The sequence below is a fragment of the Kluyveromyces lactis genome (assembly GCF_000002515.2).
Source record: "Kluyveromyces lactis strain NRRL Y-1140 chromosome F complete sequence".
Classification (NCBI taxonomy): domain Eukaryota; kingdom Fungi; phylum Ascomycota; class Saccharomycetes; order Saccharomycetales; family Saccharomycetaceae; genus Kluyveromyces; species Kluyveromyces lactis.
The window spans coordinates 2,586,488-2,598,282 of NC_006042.1; the positions used below are offsets into that span (position 1 = coordinate 2,586,488).

General features: G+C 37.8%; 4 protein-coding genes across 4 annotated transcripts, besides 1 other annotated feature; 3 read left to right on the forward strand and 1 right to left on the reverse strand.

Annotated features, from left to right (window-relative positions):
- Nucleotides 1-234: 234 nt before the first annotated feature.
- Nucleotides 235-1,467, forward strand: KLLA0_F27995g (agmatinase; the record flags this gene model as incomplete). Its single annotated transcript, XM_456325.1, has 1 exon — nt 235-1,467. The coding sequence occupies one exon, from the start codon at nt 235-237 to the stop codon at nt 1,465-1,467; it is 1,233 nt and encodes a 410-aa protein (XP_456325.1).
- Nucleotides 1,468-1,785: 318 nt separating this feature from the next.
- On the forward strand, nt 1,786-2,979 carry MFM1 (Mfm1p; the record flags this gene model as incomplete). Its single annotated transcript, XM_456326.1, has 1 exon — nt 1,786-2,979. One exon carries the CDS (start codon nt 1,786-1,788, stop codon nt 2,977-2,979), a length of 1,194 nt encoding a protein of 397 aa, XP_456326.1.
- A 536-nt stretch (nt 2,980-3,515) lies between these two features.
- On the forward strand, nt 3,516-4,838 carry FTH1 (Fth1p; the record flags this gene model as incomplete). The annotated part of the gene is made up of 1 exon (XM_456327.1): nt 3,516-4,838. One exon carries the CDS (start codon nt 3,516-3,518, stop codon nt 4,836-4,838), a length of 1,323 nt encoding a protein of 440 aa, XP_456327.1.
- A 2,084-nt stretch (nt 4,839-6,922) lies between these two features.
- Nucleotides 6,923-7,034: a long terminal repeat.
- A 752-nt stretch (nt 7,035-7,786) lies between these two features.
- KLLA0_F28083g (sodium:solute symporter family protein) lies at nt 7,787-9,883 on the reverse strand (the record flags this gene model as incomplete). Its single annotated transcript, XM_456328.1, has 1 exon — nt 7,787-9,883. One exon carries the CDS (start codon nt 9,881-9,883, stop codon nt 7,787-7,789), a length of 2,097 nt encoding a protein of 698 aa, XP_456328.1.
- Nucleotides 9,884-11,795: the final 1,912 nt, after the last annotated feature.

Here is an 11,795-nt window from a genome sequence, read left to right on the forward strand (position 1 = left end):
CTCAACAAATTGAAGGAAATAATTAAACATATTTGATCGGGTTTTTGGTACTTTGTGATGATCGGAAATTGACGTATATAAGTGCTTGCTGTTTAGCTTCTTCTCAGAACCGCTTTGAAGGAACTCATTCGGTTACTTCTAACAAGGGTATTCTCAGCCACATCAAATAAAGTTCTTATAGTATCCCACTTTCATTATTAGTACAACAGCCCTGCTCAAAATTGATAACAAACAATGAAGGTTGCAGGATTTATATTGGGTGCTTTGATACAATTCAGCCTTACTGAAGGACATGTAGAACAGAATGAAAATGCCAATCTAACAGAAATGTGGGGCGAGGACTGGCCCTTTTCTGGAATTCAAACCTTTGCACACTTACCTCACCACAAGTGTTTGATCGATATGGAAAAGAAGTTTGATATAGGGGTCATAGGAGTTCCGTTCGATACAGCTGTGAGCTTTAGAGGGGGTGCTAGATTCGGGCCACAGGCCATTCGTAAGGCATCCCAACGCCAAACTTCGATGCGCGGGTTCAATTTCCGTGCAGACATCAATCCATATCAAGATTGGGCTTCTGTGGTCGATTGCGGTGACGTTCCAGTAACACCGATGGATAATTGCTTAGCGTTGAAAATGATGACTGCGGCATATGAGAATCTTTTGAGCCATGAATCCCAGACAAGCGACAATAATTTACCTCCAAGGTTTGTCACTCTGGGCGGTGACCATAGTATCATCTTGCCAGCGCTACGTGCTCTAAGAAAAACTTACGGTCGTCTTGCTGTCATCCATTTCGACTCTCACTTAGATACCTGGGCACCTTCTAAGTACCCATCCTTCTGGCACAGTGATACTTCGGAGTTTACTCACGGTTCAATGTTATGGATAGCTCATAACGAAGGTTTACTCACTGAAAATAACAATATCCATGCTGGGTTGAGAACCAGATTAAGCGGATCTAGTTTCGAAGATTACGATGATGATGACAAAGTCGGATTTCACCGTATCGAAGCAGACGAAATTATGGACGGCGGTATTAAGTCCATTGTTGAAAAGATCAAATCAAAAATTCCTAGTGATGTCCCGGTCTATATAAGTGTCGATATCGACGTTTTAGATCCATCTGCAGCACCAGGTACAGGAACTATGGAAGTCGGAGGATGGATGACTAGAGAATTGATCCGTATTATTCGTGAACTAGAAGATCTCAACCTCGTCGGTGCAGATATTGTTGAAGTATCTCCACCATTCGATCCTACTGAAATTACATCGTTAGCTGGTGCTCAAATTGCATACGAATTGATCACAAACATGGTGAAGAAAGGACCAATAGATCCAGAGCTGATTAAGCATAATCTTGAATTATCAGATAAGTTGACTCAAGGACAACAATTGTTAGGTTTTTCAAGCCCAACGGATGAACTAAATGACAAAATCCAAAAAGAACAATTTGTTTTGCAAGCCTGAACGATAAATAACAATGATACTTAATTAACTACAGCTTTCCCTCTATAATTTAAACGAAATTATCACGGACTTTACCTTTGGTTTAAAAGAAGACCATTTCATTAGATTGTATATAAGATGCCTTCCAGTAGTGACATTTTTCCCTTTTCTGAAATTCTCAACTGGTGCTCTCAATACTTAAAGTAAATAATGAAAAATATCGAATATTTAGAAGAACAGAGAGAATCGATCCAGACATCAACAAAGGCGATTTCATCTACTGCTATTCAAACCTTTTCTTCAGTGAACTATAGCATTCCTTCCCTTAATCGTTGAAATATGTTATTTATACGGCAGCTTTCAGTTATTCCTAAAGCGCCTGCTTTTGCTAAATTTTTCCATACCGCGGGACTGGTCCGCCAAAAGCTGTCGGACCCTAATCACTTAGCAATACTCTTGCAAAAGAACCTCGCTCAAAGAAACAGCTCTCTGTACAATCCCGAACTAGAGACCATACGATGCACAATATTCGATAGGCATGGAAATATGCAGAAACCGTCCATCGATCTACGAAGAGATGAGCTCATACACACACATGGACTCCTACCCCGAGACTTGCGAAAGGTTGAAAAATCGAGGAGAAATGACTTGGTTCCCAGTGTTCTTGTGCGTGAGAATAGCATTTTGGTTAGTATATTGAACATTAGGGCTTTGGTAAAATCAGACATGTTAATTCTTTTCGATTCGATGGGTATAAAATTGGATTCGGTTTCTCAACAGAATTTCATTGCGGATTTACAACTGAGATTACAAAATAGAAGCGGTTTTGAGGTACCAGATGTTGTGAATAAAGATCCTTTGCCTTACGAGTTTAGAGCAGTAGAGTCCATTTTTATTTCGGCTATATCTAACCTTAACGCAGAGCTCAAGGTTCACCTGAATGTTTCAACGGGTATTTTGCAAGACTTAGAATATAGTATTACTAGAGATAAGCTACGGTATCTTTTGATTCAAAATAAGAAACTTAGCGTCTTTCACAAAAAATCTTTCTTGATGAGAGAAATGATTGAAGAACTATTAGAGCAAGATGATGTCTTGTGTGAAATGTACTTGACTGAGAAACAATTAGGGAAGCCTAGAGAAGAGCATGATCATGCAGAAATTGAAATGCTTTTAGAAACTTATTACAATCATGTCGATGAAATTGTTCAAACTGTAGGAAATACAATGTCCAATATCAAAACTACAGAAGAAATAATCAATATCATTCTTGATTCAAATAGAAATCAATTGATGTTACTTGGATTGCGTTTCAGTATTGGTTTACTCTCGTTAGCCGGTTCTATTTTTATTGCCTCAATCTACGGTATGAACTTAGAGAACTTTATAGAGGAAGGTAACGTTGGATTCCCCGTGGTATCGACATTGGGGGTTATTCTAATGGCATATCTGTTTGCATTCTCCGTCAAACATTTACACAAGTTGGAAAAGGTTCAGTTAATGAGTCATGGAAAAAGCTCTACGCTAAAATAAAACTATTCGAATAAGTGCTCCTAACGTATTGTGTAAATACTCAAGTTAGGGTAGCATTGGATTTTCCAGCTCTTAAATGTTTTATGAATGTTGTGTATATATAATGTGACATATAAGCATCTAATGCAATTCGCATTAGAATACATACTACTCGACTGCTTCTATCTTTGTTCCAGCGAAAAACACCTGGCAGAATATGATATTAAGGTATAAGCAGTAGTGAAACGGATTGAAACTGTCCGATATTCTAGAATGTTTCACGACTGTATGTTAATATGCAGTACCAACCTATTGTTAAGTTTAACGTATCTTCATTACCCGGGAGAACGATTGTATCACGTGATCAAGGTCGTTTTTGTCCTGGCTCTTGAATGGGGTGCAAAAAATACAATTGAAGACTGGAAAGAAATACTATTATTACATTTGAGATTGAATCATTATAGAAATTTGATAACGGGCTATAAACTGGTTCTGGTTGACAACATCCACGTAAGCGACGAAACTTATAAGCTAGTATAAAGGATCTTTTATTCAAGATGTCAAAGTCAAGTTTTGAGAATTATTTCTCGTTTCAAATTTTTTTCATCTTCTTGAGAGAGTCGTTAGAGATCATCATAATCGTTTCCATCTTGTTGACAATCGTCAAACAAGCCTTATTCTCGCATGATACCACCGCTGAATCCGATACAGAGTCTTCAAAAAATGCTGCCCCGGTTACCATTCAAGAGGAAGAAGCTTCAGATTTATTATTGAGAGTTAATGACTCCGATTCTCCAAATCTAGGTCTAGAAGTTGATAACCAGCAGTTATATAAAAAACTAAAACTTCAAATCATTTCTGGAGGTTTGTTAGGCCTTTTGGCATGTATGTTTATTGGTGGTGGATTTATTGTGGCATTTTATTATGTTGGCACGGATTTGTGGTCTATGAGTGAACATTATTATGAAGGTGTTTTAAGCGTTATTGCGTCTGTCATCATTTCAGTTATGGGATTGTTCTTCTTAAGAATGGGTAAACTTAGAGAGAAGTTCAGAGTTAAATTGGCATCCATCATTTACTCAGACAAATTACTTCCGATGGAAAATGGCGAAAGCAAAGCTAAAAGTTTCAGCGAGAAATACTCATTATTCATCCTACCATTTGTTACTTCTTTGAGAGAAGGGCTAGAGGCTGTCGTCTTCATTGGTGGTATCGGTATCGATAGTCCATTAACCTCTATTCCACTATCGATGCTTTCTGCTACGGCGATCTCGGCAATTTTCGGTGTATTCTTCTTCAAATACTCAAAGTCGTTTTCATTGCAAATTTGCCTTGTGGTAACAACATGTTTCCTATATCTTATTGCCGGCGGATTATTCTCCAAGGGTGTATGGCAGTTTGAACTTCAGAAGTATGTTGATGCTTGTAACGGTCAAGATATGAGCGAAGTTGGAAACGGTCCAGGTTCTTATGATATCTCGCGTTCGGTATGGCATGTTAACTGTTGTAACGGTGAAAGGGATGGATTTTGGATGATTTTGACCGCCATTTTTGGATGGACTAACTCAGCTACCTATGGTTCAGTTAGCAGTTATATTATGTACTGGTTAATTGTTATCGCTGTTATAAAGCTAATGATGCTCGAAGAGAAACATGGATATATTCCATTTTTGCCTGTCAGTCTACAAAGAAGGAGAATGAACAAAAGATTATCTATTATTGAAAAGTCTCTTGCACTCAAATCTCAATCATCCACGAGTGGCTGGAACTCATCTTCCACTACCAAAAACTTGCCTGATATTCCGAGAGCTTCATCGGATACTCACAATAGCTCTAGCCTCCTGTTAGATTCTAATTCGCCTGCTCAAGGTTATCAGTGATGAAATAGTTAGCTATTATTCTTCAAAGTTGCATGTAAACGAATCATTTTCTTGCGTACGCAGTTGCTCCATTTGGAAAAGTTACTTAAGAGAAATACTATATACTATTTAGAAATTGCTGTTGTAATATAACACATTACGTTGGATTATAACAAGTATTGACTGTTTTTAAAGGTGACGGCATGTCAATGTGGGCTGCTGCATGATTACTTACATATTTCTTTTTGGCATATTCTGTCGTTTGTTTGAATACAATGTTCCCTTTTGTACTTAAATTCGAAAAGTCCTTCAATTCGGCCAAAAAAAAATGAGCAAAAAATAAAGATATGATCACCAAAATCTGGGGTAGCGGGACAGTATATATTACAATAAACACCGAAAGCGGTTCACTTGTTTCTAACTTCAGCTTCACTCAGTGAAAACCCGATGTACATGCCGCTGTTATACAAAATCAAAGATTTCACTTCATAACTATAATATCTGTGCACACAGCAGGTTTAATGTCTCACTCAGTGTGTATTGCCTGTGACTTTGACAAAGGGTGGATTTCTTTGTTTCTGGGATCAATATATATTCTACCACAACATGGGAATCTAACACTCTAAGTAACATTTCACCCAGTTGAGATTCTTACCTAGTTTGAACTCAGCATCAAATTGCAGTAACGGGAGCCTATCACCTCTTCGTAAACGCTTTTTTTCCGGTCATTATTCGTGGATGTATCATAGACGTTTATATCAAAATGATGACAGAATTTGCAACGTAAAACGATTCCTCTTCAGTATGGGATATTTAATTCAATCATCAATTCATTTGTTATTATAAGGCTATTGTACAATTGGGATCTTTTTTTGATTTTGTGTATCATTCACCAAGTTTGTTGGTATTTGTTCGTGGACGCTGACACCTTGTACAGGCAATCCTAATATAGTCATTTGGTTATGGTAAACGTTACAGATTACGAAACTCCTAATAAGAGACAAAAGGATAATTCAGGATTGAAAAAGAATCTGATTCTAAATGCCTTCTTGATGAGCTCTCCTGGTAACGAAGTGATTAACTCGTGGAGAGAGTAAGGTAATCAGAGCTCTCATTCTGCTGAAGATCCACAGTATTGGATGAAATTGGCAAAATTGCTGGAAGATGGGGGGGTTACTAAGTTTTCTTTGCCGATGTTTTAGGACCCTATGATGTTTATAATGGACCAGGAAACTTTAGGCCTGTCGCCAAAGCTGGCTCTCGATGGCCATTACCAGATCTAAGTTATTATATTCTATTAAAGGTCGCAGTGGCCAGGACGTTGGCATTTGGTATTACTATATCGACAATTAGCGAACAACCGTATCATTTGGCAAGCAGTTTCGGTACTTTGGACTTAATTACAAAGGGCCGCATCGGATAGAATATTGTGACATCTTCTCTTGACAGCGCCTCAAAGAATCTTTTGAACGGTCAGAACTTTCCGGGCAAGACTTAAAGGTATGAAAGAGCTGATGAATATTAATGTTATTTACAAATTGTTTTAAGCTCCGGGAGAGATGGTGCTGTAAAGGCTGATAAGGAAAGAGGCATATATACAGACCCCGATGGGTTGAGAAATATAAGTCATCAAGGTAAAAATTTCATTGTTCCGGGTCCTGGTGTTACACAGCCAAGCCAGTAAAAACTACCAGCTCTTATACAGGCCAGATTATTCGCCGAAGGGTAAAGAATTAGCGGCAAGCAACGTAGAAATTGTCTTTCTTTCAAATCCTTCAAAAGAATCCCTGAGGAAAGCTATTTGTTTCAACGAACAGTACGCAGAACATACATTTAACAGAGATCCTTCGAAGATTAAATTCATTGTTCAAATAATTATCGTTATTGGAGACACTATCAAGGATGCTGAAGAACAAGAAGCTCGTATTAGACTATTGGCAGAAGATGAAGCAGCCAGAGTGATGTTTTCGGGCTGGGGCGGTGTTGGTCTTGGCGCTTATCCTGATGATAAACCGTTGGACGATTTAGATAATGCTTCTGTAGTGTCTTTGATCCAGGTCTGGAAGGAAGCTTATCCATATAATAAAAGGTGGACAACAAATGATTGTTGTTCCCTGGCGTTGTAGGAGCATTTCTAAGGCGCCAATTATTGAACTAATGCTAAATAAGAAGCTGAAGCTGAGAGAATACCAAACATGATGAATATCCAGTCCAACAATGATGTTATCAATTTTATAACGATTGTCGGATCTGGCGCAGTCTTCTTGGTACCATAAAAGGCATCGCAGACAAAATAGACAAATATGTTTCTTATTCAGATGTTGCTGGATTTAATTTTGCTTACACATCAGCAACAAGAGCTATGAACAAATATCTGCTAAGTTTATACCAGAATTGAGAATGCGTGGTTTATCACTTGGTTGTGAAGCATAGAAGGAACTAATTCAACAGCAACCATTCTTCAGATATCAGCTGTTTGGAAATAATAATCTGTAACTCGCATCCGGCAAATGATTTAAGATGGAGTAGTGATGGATCAAAAGAAGTCTTCGAAAAAATATTGCCAAAAGCACTTGAAAGGCTGACTGTAAATAATTAGATATCTTTAGGTCATCATCATTCAATCACTTGGTTTTATTGACTTGTTTATGGTACGTTCTATTACATCCACTACGAGTTACACTGAAAGGAACATGTCAAGCTCGGTGGTTGTAATTTGCATAATGATGAAGTACCCAATAGCTAGCTTTTCTAACTGTTCGTCCGCGACCTACCCCATGTAATGTAAGCAGCATTGGGAAGGAGTTGAAAAGACAGATAATTTCTAGACAAATAACTTTTAGAAAACTAGGTTGTTTATATTTAGTTGAATATTAATATTTCCAATCCAGCGTCCTAATGAATTAAGGGATCTTTAACCAGATATGCTGAACGGGGGGAACGAATTGAAATTGCCTAAGAATTCAGAATCAATTTTTAGATTTGAATATATCGTTCTTGACACCATTGAAAATTTTAATGAGTGAGTGTCTGCCGTCCCACAATGGGTAGAGGCCAATAAAAATGAGAGCCAAATAAACCCAGATAATAGACACAACCGTCCATCCAGCAAAGAAAGTTTTTGAAAAGATGTAATCTCTATACAATGGTAGAGGCCATACCACCCATGTTATCAATAATACGAATACTGAAGCACCTGCAGCAATTTTAGTGTAAATATTGATAATTCTCACTTCTTCCGCGGTGAAAGGTGTATTCGCTGGGTTTGAAGACACTTCAGTCTCGTAGAAAGCAGAATCTTCTTTCAATATTTCAACTGCATTTTCGGTTTTTGTTTCCAGTTCAACGCTAGGCTTAATACTTTTACTACTCTTTTCTTCAATTGATGGAGTAGCTTCTTTGAATCTATTATTATCATCAAATGAATCTTCTTCTTCTTCTTCTTCCTCGACAATGAGTTTAGCCTTCTTGAAATCAGACCAGTCAAATTTGTAATTTTTATCAAGTAAACTAATTGGAACGGTTAAAACACCTGGCAAGAATAACGCAGTAAGTCCACCATACATACAGGGTAGTTGTGAGCCTGTACTGGTAATTGTGACCTCGCCATAAAATTTGTAGGCAGTTCCCAACCAAACTGCAATGCCTGCCAAGAATCCGATCACAGGGGAAATTATGGCTGCAAGTGGTGTTTGTCTATCCCAGAGAATAGTCAATACCAATGGTATGACACCTGGACAAATAATCATAGAGTAGAAATAACCCATCCATGTCATATCTACTCCGACATAATGCAACATGACCGTAAAGCCAGCTGCGAACAAACCGAAGAAAATGACCCCAATATGAGATACTGTGATTAATTGTGAATTGTTAGCATTGGGTTTGAAATAATTCCTGTAAATGTCAAATGAGATGATTGAACTAACGGCAATCATTTGAGCACTAACAGTGGATGTCACAGCAAGATAAATAGCTAACAAAAGTCCACCCAAAGAACTTTTTCCGAGCACAGCCATTAGAGTGTAAGGCAAACCGAATCCATTATTGATCTCGTACGATGTCATAGCTCTTGGATAGGTTGGGAAAAAAGATTCTCCTTCTAAAACAATATTAGACAGACCTATAATGGTACCTAATGGCCATACAATTGCAGGGATCAAAGCTGCGGCAATTAAATATCCGGGCACTGAAGCCTTGACATTTGCACTGAAGGCTTTCTGCCAAAAACTGGAATCCATAACTGTCAATCCAAAATCACCAACACAGTGGATGATGCCAAAGAAAATGGCCCCTTGAGACTTACCGGTTAGGAATGAACCCTGATAGTTACCTTCGATGTATCTGTCACCTTCGTGTTGTATTACCTTGTCGTATAAGCCGCTAATACCGCCGATCTTGTCACTGGAAATAACCGCAGTATTAAAGTAGACTAGGATGATCAAAGCAATTAATGAGTGCATGTAGTCTGTTAAAAATGTAGCCTTAAGCCCTCCAACGACAGTATAGCACATGACACCGAATGGAATCAACATAGTTGAAGCGACAATATGTAAGTTTCCAGAAATAATCGAAATAGCAGCAGCAGACCCCAAAATCATGGATGAAGATGACAGTAAATTGTTGACAAGACACATAAACATGTAGAGAATATGTGCACTTTTACCATAACGTAATTCTACAATTTCTAAACAAGTATGCCCATTTGGAATTTTCTTCTTCGCTTGAATCCCTAACAATGCCATCAGACAAATTTGAACAGATAGCCCCGCAAAGTACCAAAAACTACTCATAACCCCGTAAGAGTAAACCATTGTGACAACCCATAAGATTTCAGTTGCCCAATACCAAGAACTGAAAACAACAGAACCTGTTAAACCAATACCCACATTTCTGTTAGCAACCATGAAGTTCTCCGTAGATTGTGAATCTTCATGTAGATATTTTCCCATCAATTTGGTAGCAACAATGATACCCACCGCAAACAAAGCGCCGACACCAATCAAGACACCATACCCTGATGCTTTTGTCAATAAACTTATATTGACTTCATCTGCTGAACTCATTTGGAAGAATTTCTTTGGTTTCTTAGTATCATAATAAAAGAGAGAGTTGCAATTCAACAAAAGCCTCTTGAGTGTTGACGCATAATTGTTAGATGTGAAGCTTATATAACTTCCCGATAATACTAGCTTCTTCACAAGAAATAAAGCGAGTGACTTTGATCTTCAGTTAAATCTACTAAGTGGGAATCGAACTACCCATGCCACCACCACAGTGACTCTGCTAAATTCATCTTTATTCTATTGGTGTAATGAGCTTCATAGATAATCAGCGTTATTACCACACGTCGGCGCAGAAAAAGCTTTACTACCCATTCCGGTTTGCCAATACATTTATTTCTTATGGTGACTTTGATGGAATTAAAAGAGTGAGAGCTAAAGAAGACTTACAATATAATCATTGAAAAACAACTCATATAATAGCCGTACTGTAAATGACATTACCTAGACAAGTCCGGATTCCGTGAGATGAAACCGGTACCAAGTTAAGGTTATAGCTTGGTGAGTGGGGCTCGAACGTGTTCCCGGATTTTTTCTTTTGATGAGTTTGTACTATGCTTACCAACCTTATTCATTCTATGATTGTCTTTGGCATGAGCCACAATTATCAGCAAAATCCATTGAAGAGCCAAATAAGGCACAGTAACAAAAAACACTTCGTATTAACAGCTATCAGCTGCCATCAATAATGAAAGTAAACATATCTTACGTGTCTGCCTAATCACGCGGTAGGTAAAGGCAGTCGAAATGATATTTTCATGTAGAAACTATTACATCAGTACGGAATAATATTACCGGAAGCACAACAATTCTCAATAGAATCAGGTACATGATGGAGAAGTCAATCAATGTGGACGGCAGACTCACCCCATTCATCAAAATGTTCTTCTTAGCGGAAACCAAACGTAGCTTGCGAATACCGGAATTCAACATGGGGGCAGAGTATAACATTTCAATTTGGATTTTCAGCAATTTCTTATACTCAACTGAGCTTGAATGTGTTTGAATGGAGATTTGTGGTAATATAATATCTTGATAGTATTCACTGGATACCTAGAGAACTTAGTGGAAAGGTAATAAGAAAGTTCGTGACAATACTTCCTGAAGTCTTTTTTTTATTGCTCCTAACTGAGTTGTTTTTTTTTCAACTTGTAAATGAACAATTGGCCTCTGAGAGACAGCGGTTAGTGTTCGAATCATATCGGCTTTCAAACTGATAATGTATTCGTTAAGATTTCCCTCCTTACACTTCTTGTAAGTTGAAAATTGTCACATAGCTACAAAGAAGTGGGTAAATCAATATAAGAGTCACCGTGTCTTTGAATCAGCGGATCAGAATGTAGAATGTATTTGAATTGATTTATCGCTCAATAATAACACCGCCTTAGTTCTCTTGTACCAATGAGAGCCATTCTTAGTACGGCAGAAACAGACCTTATATTTAGTTACCTTTACCATTCATTGCATGCATTTAGTGTTCGGTAGTCTTTTTTTTGACGTTTTCAGTCTTTGTAACTTTCTTCTTACCAAACATACAGCGAATGGATAATAACCATCGCGTTGCTCCTTTAATTTTGCTTTTAGGAGTTTGAAAGTTTAAATCAGAGAGGGTGAAGCATCTTTATATCAACCGTTTGATGTTCTCCGGTGTCTGATCACAACTAGGCTCCGAGCTATGAAATTTAAGATGTAGATAACGCAAAATTTCAAGTAAAGATTTCTTGCTTGTGGGTATCCGAATTTGCTCAAGTTGGATTGGACGATGATGAGATTTGGTAGCAGGCGCTTTTTTTAGAGTGTTAGTAGTATACATGTCAATAGATTCTATACTGGCTTAGAGTTTGATAATGCAATTATTGGATGGTTGAACTGATGCTCTGTATGCGAACTTCAGCTAATTAAGTGTATTATTTAA